This window comes from Macaca fascicularis, chromosome 5 (assembly GCF_037993035.2).
Source record: "Macaca fascicularis isolate 582-1 chromosome 5, T2T-MFA8v1.1".
Taxonomy (NCBI): Eukaryota; Metazoa; Chordata; class Mammalia; order Primates; family Cercopithecidae; genus Macaca; species Macaca fascicularis.
The window spans coordinates 174,266,888-174,282,600 of record NC_088379.1 but is presented as its reverse complement, the minus strand read 5'-3'; the positions used below and the strand labels follow the sequence as shown (position 1 = coordinate 174,282,600).

At 38.2% G+C, this 15,713-nt stretch overlaps 1 protein-coding gene across 8 annotated transcripts in view; it reads left to right on the top strand.

The window, feature by feature from the left end:
* NEK1 (NIMA related kinase 1) overlaps nucleotides 1-15,713 on the top strand; it is a 198,792-nt gene that overhangs the window by 127,820 nt on the left and 55,259 nt on the right. For all 8 annotated transcript variants that reach the window (XM_074040755.1, XM_005556282.4, XM_074040756.1 and 5 more), the window contains one exon: nucleotides 892-1,044. In XM_074040755.1, coding sequence (XP_073896856.1) covers nucleotides 892-1,044 — 153 coding nt within the window. The remainder of the gene's footprint in view (nucleotides 1-891; nucleotides 1,045-15,713) is intronic.

Sequence of the window (15,713 nt, the reverse complement as noted above, 5' to 3'; positions counted from 1 at the left end):
CTAAAAGCCTGCTGTTTCTTAACAGCTCACAGGTATTCTGGTGATAATACTGTGCTGCTTAGTTATCTTAAACACAGTTTTTCACCAAAATGTATGTCTCTATTTTTTTAGCTATGAAGTATTTCTGTATGAACAAGTGTAAGAAAATGATTGCTTATTAGCAGCATATAAACTCACAGTCAGGAATGATGGTGATGCCAGGCAACCACAGAGGGCCCACATGGGTGACCAATTCAGTGACACTATTGCTTTCTGATGATTCTGTGTATACAAACTTTGTTTTATTCACAAAATTATTTAAAGTATTATATAAAATTACCTCTAGTCTATGTGTATAAGATGGATGTAAAACATAAATGAGGCCAGGTATGGTGGTTCACACCTATAATCCCAGCACTTAGGGAAGCCAAGGTGGGAGGATCACTTGAGCCCAGGAGTCCAAGACTAGCCTAGGCAACATAGTGAGACTCTATCTCTTAAAAAACAAACAAATGAATTTCATGTTTAGACTTTGGTCCCATCAACAAGATTATGTATATGCACATATTTCAAAGTCTGAAAAAAAATCAGAATTTAAAACACTTCTGGTCCAAAGCATTTCAGGTAAGAGATACTCAGCCTGTATTAATTTATGTTTTTTTTCTATTTTTATATTCCCCAAAACTAGAATTTAATTCATATTCTAAAAGGCAATTATAGATATATTTTTATTGCTAGTTTCATTTGCTTCTGTTCTCGCCATTATTCATCATTCTTTCCCTGAAAGTCTTTGTGATATAACCTTTTTTTCTCATGAACCACTCAATTGGATAAGAGACCCAAAATCTGCCTCACCATGCAGTATTATTATACTGTTACTGAAAATTGTTTCTTTGTATCTTTTTCTTATAGGACATACAGTGGGAGAAGTTATTAAATTAGATCCTAATGGATCTCCAAGAAGAGCCTGGGGGAAAAGTCCGACAGATTCTGTTCTGAAGATACTTGGAGAAGCTGAACTACAACTTCAGACAGAACTATTAGAAAATACAACTATTAGAAGTGGTAAGGAGAAACTAGTAGTTTTTCTACACTAGAAATAATATTATTAAAAATCTAATTATGTGTTTTAAGATGTTTCCATTTTAAGTGAATTATTTTTAATTATCTTTCCATTATAATGATTTTTTAATTAGATTGAGAATGATTGTATTTTCTAGGGGTACTGTCCAAATGGTAGTCTTGAGTTTTGACCTGATAGACCTGGATGGGATCTAAAAGGAAGAGGAAGTGTTTTTGGGTGGAGTTGGAAAAGTCAGAATGATGTTTTACATGAAAACAGATATAGGAGAAATGCATTGAGATTAAGTATATCTGTTTTGATATGGATTCAAAAAGGTATTTCAGTAGGTGTGACAGACATTATTAATTATAGGACTGGGGAAGGAGACTTGTCATGAGGCAGGAGGAAATATTCCTGATCCATCAGTTTTGTGGCCTTTGGTATTACAGCTATGCATCAAGAAGAGTGTCTATGTATGAAACAGGTGTTTTCAGATTAAACAGCTGGTTTAAATGTTGAGGAAGTGGAGTGTACTTTTCCTCTTTTTAGAAGTTGTGTCTAGGCAGGGATGTGTGTTGCACTTTTGTGCTCTCTTTCCTTCTCTGTCTCTCTCACTCTTGTTGTCTGTCTCCCCTTAAAAAGCTTCGAGTGAACCTCAAATCCAGAGCTGTTGGAAAAATAACCTAGGAGATGACACTGTTGATATGTTCAATAATGGAATTAGCCAGATGCTGAGAATTAGCCAGTGAAATGAACCTATACATGTGTTACTGAAGTGGCAAAAGTAGGCTGCTAATAATTCTGTTATTTTCTTTAATATTAAAGGGAGAAAACAATTTGAATTGAGAAATACAGTCATCTGCAAAAAAGGCAAAAAGTGTGTATGTTTGTAATTAATTTGTTCACACTCTCGTATAAGGAAATTGTGCAGTTGTATGCCAAATACTAATTAAAAATACTAGTAACTTACTCTGAGCCTGTTTTGAAATGTTCCAGGCTTTATTCAAGACAAAAATGCCTTCAGGCTCTAACATTTTTTAAAATAATTATAATAATTTTACCCTGCAGTGCAAAACTCTCTGGAAAAAAATGAGGAAAAAAATTCAGATTTTTTTGTAGTCTAAAAGTTCTATAATACGCTGATGCTCATTAACACTATTACTTTTAAAATATTAGATTCTGATTCCTCTGATGTAAAATTCTGTTGCTTAAATATATGCAATTTGGTATACAGTAATACTTAAACCACATAAAAATTGGGCTTTTATTCTTCATATTCATCATAGTCCATCTGCACAGAATTGGAACAGAGAAATAACTTATTTTATGATTTCTCTTTATTCAATCACCATTTTTTGAACACTTCTTAGTTGTGTTCACTATTTTATGTTAGATGGTAAGCTATAAAGGAAAAAAAAGATCATTCTTGCTCTCAGAGGACAGACAAAAATGAAAACAAATAATAACATTGCGTGAAAAGGACAAGAATAAAAAGTACCCAAAGAGTTCAGATTAATGCAGAGATATTTAAGTAATTAACTTTATCTTGTATAGTCAAGAAAGATATCCCAGACTTGTTATCTGCCCTCTTCTTTTTCTCCCAAATACATTTACTGGGAAGAATATGCTCTGTATTGGGATTTTAAGCCAAAGAAGTGACAGTTTTTACCATCATCGAAAGCACATGTGGCAAAATCTGTGTTACAGATGTTATATGTGAAATGTTCTGGGGCCACAGCTGAAGTGGCTTTACTTTATCAGTACTATATGCCTTTATTAATGATAATACATATGGCCCTTTTGGATAAGGGAAAGCCACAAGACAATAAGCGATTTTGGGGCCACAGATGAGGTGGCTTTTCTTTTCAGTACCATACGATTTTATTGATGACAATATATATGGCCCTTTTGGATAAGGGAAAGCCACAGGGAGTAAGTGATTTTTGGGTGTATCAAAGATTTTTTTTTTTCAAATAAATCATTAAGTAGATAATGGGGAGAACGAAATTCCAGGCAATATGCTATTCTAGTATATGCAGAGACAAGGGTTTAGCTCGTGTATGTGGGGATAATGTGGTGGAAAGAGAATGGGCTTTGTTTCCAATCCTGGCTTCATTACTTGCTCAGCAACCATGGATAAGTTCCTCTGACTGTGGCATTCATTTCCTCCATGTGTAGAATGGAAACACTACTATCAAGGCTTGTTTTGTGTATTAAATGAGAAACATAAAAGATCCTTGGTGTTCTTTATTTTAGTCTTCCAATTCTTATGTCAGTGTCTCTTTAGTCATTCTGATTGCTTGAAACTCTTTTTGTAATAGATTCCTTAGGAAGAACTTGTGTGAACACTACACTCACAGATTTTCCATTTTCATAATAGTTTGTCTTATGACTGTATTTGTGAGGGTTGATTTGGCCACACATAAAATCCTTGGCTTACTGTTTTTCCTTGACTGTCTTTAATATATAATTTAATTATGTTCTGGCATAAAACATTGCTGCAGAAAGTCTGATGGCAGTTTTATTTTCTTTACCTTATAAGTGATTTGGTCTTTTTGCTTGGATGCTCAAAGTGTATCTTTCTTTTTACTTAAAGTCCAGTCATTTTCTTAAAATATAGTTTGGCATTGAGTTTATTTTTCTAGTACAGTACATAGTGTGTCTTTTTTTTTTTTTTTTTTTTTAATAGACCTTTTCTTAGAGGAGTTTTGGATTCATAGTGATATGGTTTGGCTCTTTATCCCCATCCAAATCTCATCTTGTAGCTCCCATGATTCCCATGTGTTGTGAGAGGTACCTGGTGGGAGATGCCTGAATTAGGGGGGCAGGTCTTTCCCATGCTATTCTCATGATAGTGAATGGATCTCAGTGAGATCTGATGGTTTTTTAAAACTGAGAGGTTCTGTGCACAAGCTCTCTCTTTTTTTTTTTTTTGCCTGCCACCATCCATGTAAGATGTGACTTGCTCCTCCTTGCCTTCCGCCATGATTGAGAGGCCTCCCTAGCCACGTGGAACTGTGAGTTCAGTTGTACCTCTTTCTTTTATAAATTTCCCAGCCTCAGGCATGTCTTTATCAACAGCATGAAAACGGACTAATACACATAGCAAAATTGAGTGAAAAGTACAGAGAGTTCCTGTATATGCCCTTCCCCCGTACACACACAGCCTCCCCCCCACCATCAATAGCCCACCCTAGAGAGGTACATTTGTTTTAATCAATAGACCAATATTGACACATCATTATCACCAAAGTGTATAGTTTATATTAAAATTTACTCTTGGCCGGGCGCGGTGGCTCAAGCCTGTAATCCCAGCACTTTGGGAGGCTGAGACGGGCGGATCACGAGGTCGGGAGATCGAGACCATCCTGGCTAACATGGTGAAACCCCGTCTCTACTAAAAAATACAAAAAACTAGCCGGGCGAGGTGGCGGGCGCCTGTAGTCCCAGCTACTGGGGAGGCTGAGGCAGGAGAATGGCGTAAACCTGGGAGGCGGAGCTTGCAGTGAGCTGAGATCCGGCCACTGCACTCCAGCCTGGGCAGCAGAGCAAGACTCCGTCTCAAAAAAAAAAAAAAAAAAAATTTACTCTTGGTGCTTTAATTTTTCTGGGTTTTGACAAATGTATAATGCTATGTAACCACCATTATTACACAATAATTTGCTGCCCCAAGAATCCCCTGTGCTCTGCTTATATATATATATATATAATATATATAAAAATTATATATAATATATAATTATATATATATATAATTTTTTTTTTGAGACGTAGTCTCACTCTGTCACCCAGGCTGGAGTGCAGTGGCGTGATCTCTGCTCACTGCAAGCTCCGCCTCCCGGGTTCACACCATTCTCCTGCCTCAGCCTCCCAAGTAACTGGGACTACAGGTGCCCGCCACCACGCCCGGCTAATTTTTTTTTTTTATATTTTTAGTAGAGACGGGGTTTCACCATGTTAGCCAGAATGGTCTCAATCTCCTGACCTCGTGATCCGCCCACCTCAGCCTCCCAAAGTGGTGAGATTACAGGCTTGAGCCACTGCGCCTGGCCTCTGCTTATATTATATCTCCCTTTCTTCCAAACCCTGGCAACCACTGATTATTTTACTATCTCCATAGTTTTGTCTTTTCCAGACTGTCATCTAAATGGACTCATACAGTATGTACTCTTTTCAGATTGGATGGTTTCACTTAGTAATGTACACTTAAGGTTCCTCTGTAATCTTTTTGTGTCTCAATAACTCATTACTTTTTAGCGCATAATATTACATTGTATGGATATGCTACGGTTTATTTATTCACTTTCAAGATGTACTGAAAGACATCGTGATTGCTTCCAAGTGATAGCAATTATGAATAAAGATGATATATATAAGCAGGTTTTTGTGTGGACATAAGTTTTCAGTTCATTTGGGTGAATACAGAGGAATACAGTTGCTGGATTGTCTAGTAAGAGTACATTTAGTTTTGTAAGAAACCACCAGTCTCCTAAAGTATCTGTACCATTTTGCAGTGAATGAATGAGAGTTCCTGTTACTCCACGTCCTCTCCAGCATTTGGTTTTATCAGTGTTTTGGATTTTAGTTATTTTAATTGCTGTGTAGTGGTATCTTGTTGTTGTTATTTGCAATGTCCAAATGACGTATGATGTTGAACCTCTTTTCATATGCTTCCTACTATATACTGCTTTGCCACCTGTATACCTTAGTGAGATGCCTGTTGAGATCTTTCACCCATTCTTAAATTGGGTACTTTATTTTCTTATTGTTGAGTTTAAGAATTCTTTGTATATTTTGGTTAATGGTCCTTTATCAAATATGTCTTTTGCAAATATGGATTGAGTATCTCTTCTCTGAAATGCTTGGGATCAGAACTGTTTTGGATTGGGTTTTTATCAGATTTTGGACTATTTGCATTATAGCAGTTGAGTATCTCTAATCCAAAAATCCAAAATCTGAAATGCTCCAATGAACATTCCTTTGGGCATCATAACAATGTTCCAAAGGTTCATATTTTGGAGCATTTTGGATTAGAGATAGTCAGCCTATATTTTTCTCCTAGTCTGTGGCTTGTCTTCATGTTCTCTTGACATTGTCTTTTTTTTTTTTTTCTTTTTTTTTTTTAGTTGGGGTCTCACTCTGTTGCCCAGGCTGGAGTGCAGTGTTGCAACATGGCTCACTGCAGCCTCAACCTCCCTGGGCCCAGGTGATCCTTCCACCTTAACCTCCTGAATAGCTAGGACTACAGGTATGCACCACCATGCCTGGCTAATTTTTGTATTTTTAGTAGTGACAGGGCTTGCCCATGTGATCCTCCCACCTCAAACCCCCAAGTATCTAGGACCACCAGTGTGCATCCTTTTTTTCCATTGTGCCTGGCTAATTTTTGTGTTTTTTGTAGAGATGGGGTTTCGCCATGTTGCCTAGGCTGGTCTCAAACTTCTGAGGTCAAGTGAACCGTCCACTTCGGCCTCCCAACGTGCTGGGATTACTGGTGTGAGCCACTGCAACCGGCCTAGTTTTGCATTTTACATTTAGTTGTGTGATTTATTTTGGAGTAAATATTTTTGAAGAGTTATAAGGTCTGTGTCTAGATACATTTTTTTCATAAGTAGATGTACAGCGTTTTTTTTAGCACCACTTATTGTAAAAACTATTCCTTCTTCGATGAATTATCTTTGCTCCTTTGCCAAAGATCAGTTGACTATATTTGTACAGGGCCATTTCTGAACTATCTATTCCGTTCAACTTTTTTTCTGTTCTTTTGCCAGTGCCCCAATATCCTGATTACTGTAGCTTTATGGTGTTTCTTGAAGCCACATAGTGTCAGTCCCCCAACTTTGTTCTCCTTCAATTATTTATTGGCTATTCTGGGTCTTTTGGATATCTATATAAACTTTAGAGTTATTATGTTTGTATCCACAAAAGAGCTTGCTGGGTTGGCTGGGATTATATTAAATCCAAAGATCAAGTTGGAAAAAAACTGACATCTTAATGATATTGAAGCTTCCTGTCCACAAGTTTGAAATATCTCTATTGTTCTTTAATTTTTTCATCAGTTTTGTAAGTCCTCATCATAGTGTATCTTTTTAATATGTAGCTTCCAGTCTTTTTTTTCCTTTCTGGGTTTTAGGAGTCTTTTTTTATCCTCTCAATTTTAGGAAAGTACTCTTGAATTATTGCCTGCATTCTTCCCTCCCCTCCCCTCCCTCTCCCCTCCCTCTCCCCTCCGTCTCCCCTCCCCTCCCTCTCCCTCTCCCCTCCCCTCCCTCTCCCCTCCCTTCCCTCTCCCCTCCTCCCCCTCCTCTCCCCTTCCTCTTCCCTCCTCTCCCCTCCCTCTTCCCTCCTCTCCCCTCCTCTCCCCTCCGTCTCCCCTCCCTCTCCCCTCCTTCTCCCCTCCTTCTCCCCTCCTTCTCCCCTCCTTCTCCCCTCCCCCATTCTTTCTCTCCTTCCTTCTTTCCTTCCTTCCTTCCTTCCTTCTCTCTCCCCCTGCCCCGCCCTTTTTCTCTTTCTCCTTTTCTCCCTTTCTCCCTGTCTTTCTTTTTTCTAACAGCAATGGAGGCTTGCTATGTTTCCCAGGCTGGTCTTGAACTCATGGCCTCAAGTGATCCTCCTGCCTCAGCCTCCGAACTGCTGGGATTATAGGCATGTGCCACCAATACCCGGCGTCTAGTATTCTGTTCTTTTTCTTCAGTCTTTGGGAATTTCCACATTGTATATTTTGGGTCTTCTTTGCCTTTCCTCTCTGTCAATTCCTCCTTTTTCTTAATGTTTTATTATTAACTATTGTGGGTACATAGTAGGTGTATATATTTATTGCGTACATGCACAGTAATCACATTAGGGTAAATGGGGCACCTAAAGCATTTATCCTTTCTTTGTATTGCAAACAGTCCAGTTCTATTATTTTAGTTATTTTTAAATGCACAATATGTTATTCTTGACTTAACTCTAGTCACCTAGTTGTGCTATCAAATACTGGATCATATACATTCTGTCTAACTGTATTTTTGTACTCATTAACCATCCCCCACCACCCACCATCACCACCCTTCCCAGCCTCTAGTAACTACCGTTCTGCTCTCTTTTATCACCATGAGTTCAGTTTTTTTGATTGTTAACTCCCACAAATAAGTGAGAACATGTGAGATTTGTCTTTCTGTGCCTGGCTTATATCACTTAATATAATGACCTCCAGTTCCATACATGAAACTGACAGGATCTCATTCTTTTTTTGTGGCTGAATAGTACTCCATTGTGTATATATCCCACATTTTCTTTATCCACTCAACTGTTGATGGACATTTAGGTTGCTTCTAAATCTTGGCTGTTGTGAATAGTGCTGCAGTAGACATGGGACTACAGATATCTGTTTGATACACTGATTTCCTTTCTTTTGGGCATATACCCAGCAGTGGGATTGCTGGATCACATGGTAGCTATATTTTTAGTTTCTGGAGGAACCTCCAAACGGTTGTATGTGTCTAGAAATTTATCTGTTTCTTCTAAGTTTTCCAGTCTATTGAAATACAGCTGCTCTTGGTAGCTTCTAAAGATCTTTTTAATTTCTGTAGTATCAGTTGTATTATAATTCCCTCTTTTTCATCTCTGATTTTGTTTGCTTGGGTCTTCTCTCTTTTTCTTAGTCTGGATAAAGGTTTGTTGATTTCATTCATCTTTTCAAAAAGCCATCTTTTGATTTCATTGATCTTTTGTATTCTTTGTTTCTATTTTATTTATTTCTGCACTCATCTTTATTACTTATTTTCTTCTACTACTTTTGGGCTTACTTTGCTCTTGCTTGTATAGTTCTTTAAGATGCATTATTAGATTGTTTACTTGAAGTTTTTCCTCTTTTTTGATGTAACGACCAATAAACTTCCATCTTAGTACTGCTTTTGCTATATCCCAGAGGTATTGGTATATTGTGTTTCCATTATCATTTGTTTCAAAATTTTTTCAATTTCTTTCTTAATTTCTTCATTGACCCACTGTTTATTTAGAAGCATGTTGTTTAATTTCCATCTGTTTGTATAGTTTCCAAAACTTCCTCTTGTTATTGATGTCTAGTTTTATTCCATTGTGGTCAGAGAAGAAACTTGGTATAATTTCCGGTTTTTTGAATGTTTTAAAACTGGTTTTGTGACGTAATGTGTGTTCTATCCTTGAGAATGATTCATGTACTGAGGAGAAGAAGCCGTATTCTGCAACTGTTGGATGAAATGTTCTGTAGATGTCGATTAGGTCCATTTGGTCTACAATACAGATGAAGTCTGATGTTTCTTTTCTTTTTTTTATTTTTCTTTTGCTGCTCCTTGCAGAGCTGTGATGACCCCTAGGCAGTGCTTCTAGAGTCAGCTAAGTTTGATGTTTCTATGTCGATTTTCTGTCTGGATGATCTGTTCAATGCTGAGAGTATAGTGTTAAAGTCTCCAGGTATTATTATATTGGGGGCTATCTCTCACTTTGGCTCTAATAATATTTCCTGTACATATATGGGTACTCCAGTATTGGATGCATATATATTTATAACTGTTATATCCTCTTGCTGAATTGATCTCTTGACCTTATTTGTATCTTTTTATAGTTCTTGTCTCATGTAAGCATAGCTACTTCTGCTCTTTTTTGGTTTCTGTTGGCATAGAATATCTTTATTCATCCGTTTATTTTTGGCCTGTGTGTGTCTCTATAGGTGAAGTCTGTTTCTTGAAGGCAACTGTTCATTGAGTCTTCTTTTTTTTTTTTTTTTTTTTTTTTTTTTTTTTTGATTATACTTTAAGTTCTAGGGTACATGTGCACAACGTGCAGGTTTGATATATAGGTATACATGTGCCATGTTGGTTTGCTGCACCCATCAACTCATCATTTACATTAGGTATTTCTTGTAATGCTATCCCTCCTCCAGACCCCAAGCCCCTGACATGCCCCAGTGTGTGATGTTCCCTGCCCTGTGTCAAAGTGATCTCATTGTTCAATTCCCACCTATGAGTGAGAACATACAGTGTTTGGTTTTCTGTCCTTGTGATAGCTTGCTGAGAATGGTGGTTTCCAGCTTCATCCATGTCCCTGCAAAGGATATGAACTCATCCTTTTTTATGGCTGCATAGTATTCCATGGTGTATATGTGCCACATTTTCTTAATCCAGTCTATCATTGATGGCATTTGGGTTGGTTCCAAGTCTTTGCCATTGTGAATAGTGCTGCAATAAACATACATGTGCATGTGTCTTTAAGGTAGCATGATTTATAATCCTTTGGGTATACGCAGTAATGGGATTGCTGGGTCAAATGATAATTCTAGTTCTAGATCCTTGAGGAATCACCACACTGTCCTCCACAATGGTTGAACCAATTTACACTTCTACCAACAGTGTAAAAGTGTTCCTATTTCTCCACATCCTCTCCAGCACCTGTTGTTTCCTGACTTTTTAATGATCGCCATTCTAACTGGCGTGAGATGATATCTCATTGTAGTTTTGATTTGCATTTCCCTAATGACCAGTGATGATGAGCATTTTTTCATGTTTGTTGGCCGCATAAATGTCTTCTTTTGAGAAGTGTCTGTTCATATCCTTTGCCCACCTTTTAATGGAATTGTTTTTTTCTTGTAAATTTGTTTAAGTTTTTTATAGATTCTGAATATTAGCCCTTTGTCAGATGGTAGATTGCAAAACTTTTCTCCCATTCTGCAGGTTAACTGTTCACTCTGATGATAGTTTCTTTTGCTGTGCAGAAGCTCTTTAGTTTCATTAGATCCCATTTGTCTATTTTCCTTTTGTTGCCATTGCTTTTGCTGTTTTAGTCATGAAGTCCTTGCCCATGCCTATGGCCTAAATGGTATTGCCTAGATTTTCTTCTAAGGTTTCTATGGTTTTAGGTCTAACATTTAAGTCTAATCCATCTTGAATTAATTTTTGTATAAGGTATAAGGCAGGGATCCAGTTTTAGCTTTCTACATATGGCTAGCCAGTTTTCCCAGCACCATTTATTAAATAGGGAATCCTTTCCCCATTTCTTGTTTTTGTCAGGTTTGTCAAAGATCAGATGGTTGTAGATTTGTGGCGTTATTTCTGAGGCCTCTGTTCTGTTCCATTGGTCTATATCTCTGTTTTGGTACCAGTATCATGCTGTTTCGGTTACTGTAGCCTTGTAGTGCCGAGACCAGCTCGGTCGGGGAGACCCTAACCCAGCAGTGCTAGAGGAATTAAAGACACACACACAGAAATATAGAGGTGTGAAGTGGGAAATCAGGGGTCTCACAGCCTTCAGAGTTGAAAGCCCCAAACAGAGATTTACCCACGTATTTATTAACAGCAAACCAGTCATTAGCATTGTTTCTATAGATATTAAATTAACCAAAAGTATCCTTTATGAGAAAGGAAGGTATGGGCTGAATTAAGGAAATAGGTGGGGCTAGTTAACTGCAGCAGGAACATGTCCTTAAGGCACAGATCACTCATGCTATTGTTTGTGGCTTAAGAATGCCTTTAAGCGGTTTTCCGCCCTGGGTGGGCCAGGTGTTCCTTGCTCTCGTTCAGGTAAACCCACAGCCTTCCAGCATGTGTGGTATGGCCATTATGAACATGTCACAGTGCTGCAGAGATTTTGTTTATGGCCAGTTTTGGGGCCAGTTTATGGCCAGATTTTGGGGGGCTTGTTCCCAACCTTGTAGTATAGTTTGAAGTCAGGTAGCGTGATGCCTCCAGCTTTTGTTCTTTTGGCTTAGGATTGTCTTGGCAATGCAGGCTCTTTTTTGGTTCCATATGAACTTTAAAGTAGTTTTTTCCAATTCTGTGAAGACAGTCATTGAATCTATTAATTACTTTGGGCAGCATGTCCATTTTCACGATATTGATTCTTCCCATCCATGAGCATGGAATATTCTTCCATTTATTTGTGTCCTCTTTTATTTCATTGAGCAGTGGTTTGTAGTTCTCCTTGACGAGGTCCTTCACATCCCTTGTAAGCTGGATTCCTAGGTATTCTTTTGCAGCAATTGTGAATGGGAGTTCATTCATGGTTTGGCTCTCTGTATGTCTATTAATGGTGTATAGGAATGCTTGTGATTTTTGCGCATGGATTTTGTATCCTGAGACTTTGCTGAAGTTGCTTATCAGCTTAAGGAGATTTTGGGCCGAGACGATGGGGTTTTCTATATATACAATCATGTCATCTGCAAACAGGGACAATTTGACTTCCTCATTTCCTAATTGAATACTCTTTATTTCTTTCTCTTGCCTGATTGCCCTGGCCAGAACTTCCAACACTATGTTAAATAGGAGTGGTGAGAGAGGGCATCCTTGTCTTGTGCAGGTTTTCAAAGGGAATGCTTCCAGTTTTTGCCCATTCAGTATGATACTGGCTGTGGGTTTGTCATAAATAGCTCTTATTATTTTGAGATATGTTCCATCAATACCTAGTTTATTGAGAGTTTTTAGCATGAAGGGCTGTTGCATTTTGTCGAAGGCCTTTTCTGCATCTATTGAGATAATTATGTGGCTTTTGTCGTTGGTTCTGTTTATGTGATGGCTTACGTTTATTGATTTATGTGTTTTGAACCAGCCTTGCCTCCCAGGGATGAAGCCCACTTGATCATGGTGGATAAGCTTTTGGATGTGCTGCTGGATTTGGTTTGCCAGTATTTTATTGAGGATTTTTGCATCGATGTTCATCAGGGATATTGGTCTAAAATTATCTGGTTGTGTCTCTGCCAGGCTTTGGTATCAGGACGATGTTGGCCTCATAAAATGAGTTAGGGAGGATTCCCTCTTTTTCAATTGAGTGGAATAGTTTCAGAAGAATCTTTGTACCTCTGGTAGAATTCGGCTGTGAATCCATCTGGCCCTGGACTTTTTTTGGTTGGTAGGCTATTAACTATTGCCTCAATTTCAGAGCCTTTTATTGGTCTATTCAGAGATTCAACTTCTTCCTGGTTTAGTCTTGGGAGAGTATAGTGTTAAAGTCTCCAGGTAGTAATAATGTAAGTATGTGTCCAGGAATTTATCCATTTCTTCTGTATTTTCTAGTTTGTTTGCGTAGAGGTGTTTATAGTATTCTTTGATGGTAGTTTGTATTTCTGTGGGGTCGGTGGTGATATCCCCTTTATCATTTTTTTGTTGCATCTATTTGATTCTTCTCTCTTTTCTTCTTTATTAGTCTTGCTAGTAGTCTATCAATTTTGTTGATCTTTTTAAAAAACAGCTCCTGGATTCAGTAATTTTTTTTTAGGGTTTTTGTGTCTATCTCCTTCAGTTCTGCTCTGATCTTAGTTATTTCTTGCCTTCTGCTAGCTTTTGAATTTGTTTGCTCTCGCTTCTGTAGTTCTTTTAATTGTGATGTTAGGGTGTCGATGTTAGATCTTTCCTGCTTTCTCTTGTGTGCATTGAGTGCTATAAATTTCCCTTCTACACATTGCTTTAAATGTGTCCCAGGGATTCTGGTATGTTGTGTCTTTCTTCTCATTGGTTTCAAAGAACATCTTTATTTCTGCCTTCATTTCGTTATTTACCCAGTAGTCATTCAGGAGCAAGTTGTTCAGTTTCCATGTAGTTGTGCAGCTTTGAGTGAGTTTCTTAATCCTGCGTTCTAATTTGATTGCACTGTGGTCTGAGAGAGAGTTTATTGTGATTTCTGTTCTTTTACATTTGCTGTGGAGTGCTTTACTTCCAATTATGTGGTCAATTTTAGAATAATGGCCATGTGGTCCTGAGAAGAATGTATATTCTGTTGATTTGGGGTGGAGAGTTCTGAAGTCATCTGTTAGGTCTGCTTGCTGCAGAGCTGAGTTCACATCCTGGATATCCTTGTTAACCTTCTGTCTTATTGATCTGTCTAATATTGACAGTTGGGTGTTAAAGTCTCCCATTATTATTGTTTGGGAGTCTGAATCTCTAAGGACTTGCTTTAAGAATCTGGGTGCTCCTGTATTGGATGCATATATATTTAGGATAGTTGGCTCTTCTTGTTGCATTGATCCCTTTACCATTATGTAATGAATGGCCTTCGTTGTCTCTTTTGATTTTTGTTGGTTTAAAGTCTATTTTTTCAGAGACTAGGATTGCAACCCCTGCTTTTTTGTTTTGTTTTGTTTTGTTTTTGTTTTTGTTTTTGTTTTGCTTTCCATTTGCTTCATAGATCTTCCTCCATCCCTTTATTTTGAGCCTATGTGTGTCTGTACATGAGATGGGTCTCCCAAATACTGCACACTGATGGGTCTTGACTCTTTATCCAATTTGCCAGTCTGTGTCTTTTAATTGGGGCATTTAGCCCATTTATATTTAAGGTTAATATTGTTATGTGTGAATTTGATCCTGTCATTATGATATTTGCTGTTTATTTTGCCCATTAATTGATGCAGTTTCTTCATAGCATCAATGGTCTTTACAATTTGGCCTGTTTTTGCAGTGGCTGGTACCAGTTATTCCTTTCCATGTTTAGTGCTTCCTTCAGGAACTCTTGTAATCCTTCAGCATTTTCTCACCTGTAAAGGATTTTATTTCTTCTTCACTCATGAAACTTAATTTGGCTGGATATGAAATTCTGGGTTGAAAATTATTTTCTTTAAGAATGTTGAGTATTGGCCCCCCACTCTCTTCTGGCATGTAGGGTTTCTGCCGAGAGATCCACTGTTAGTCTGATGGGCTTCCCTTTGTGGGTAACCCGACCTTTCTCTCTGGCTGCCCTTAACATTTTTTCCTTCATTTCAACTTTGGTGAATCTGACAATTATGTGTCTTGGGGTTGCTCTTCTAGAGGAGTATCTTTGTTTTTGTTCTCTGTTTTTCCTGAATTTGAATGTTGGCCTGCCTTGCTAGGTTGGGGAAGTTCTCCTGGATAATAGCCTGGAGAGTGTTTTCCAACTTGGTTCCATTCTCTCCATCACTTTCAGGTACACCAGTCAAACCTAGGTTTGGTCTTTTCACATAGTCCCATATTTCTTGGAGGCTTTGTTAGTTTCTTTTTACTCTTTTTTCTCTAAACTTCTCTTATCACTTTATTTCATTAATTTGATCTTCAATCACTGATACCCTTTCTTCCATTTGATCGAATCAGCTATTGAAGCTTGTGCATGTGTCACGAAGTTCTCATGCCATGGTTTTCAGTTCCATCAGGTCATTTAAGGTCTTCTCTACACTGTTTATTCTAGTTAGCCATTCGTCTAATCTTTTTTCAAGGTTTTTAGCTTCCTTGTGATGGGTTCAGACATCCTCCTTTAGCTCAGAGAAGTTAGTTATTACCGACTTCTGAAGCCTACTTCTGTCAACTCGTCAAAGTCATTCTCCGTCCAGCTTTGTTCTGTTGCTGGCAAGTAGCTGTGTTCCTTTGGAGGAGAAGAGGTGCTCTGATTTTTAGAATTTTCAGCTTTTCTTCTTTGGTTTCTCCCCATCTTGGTGGTTTTATCTACCTTTAGTCTTTGATGTTGGTGACCTCCAGATGGGGTTTTGGTGTAGATGACCTTTGTGTTGATGTTGATGCTGTTCCTTTCTGTTTGTTAGTTTTGCTTCTAACAGTCAGGTCCCTCAGCTGCAGGTCTATTGGAGTTTGCTGGAGTTCCACTCCAGACCCTGTTTGCCTGGGTATCACCAGTGGAGGCTGCAGAACAGCAAATATGGCAGAACAGCAAATACTGCTGCCTGATCCTTCCTCTGGAAGCTTTGTCCCAGAGCGGCAGC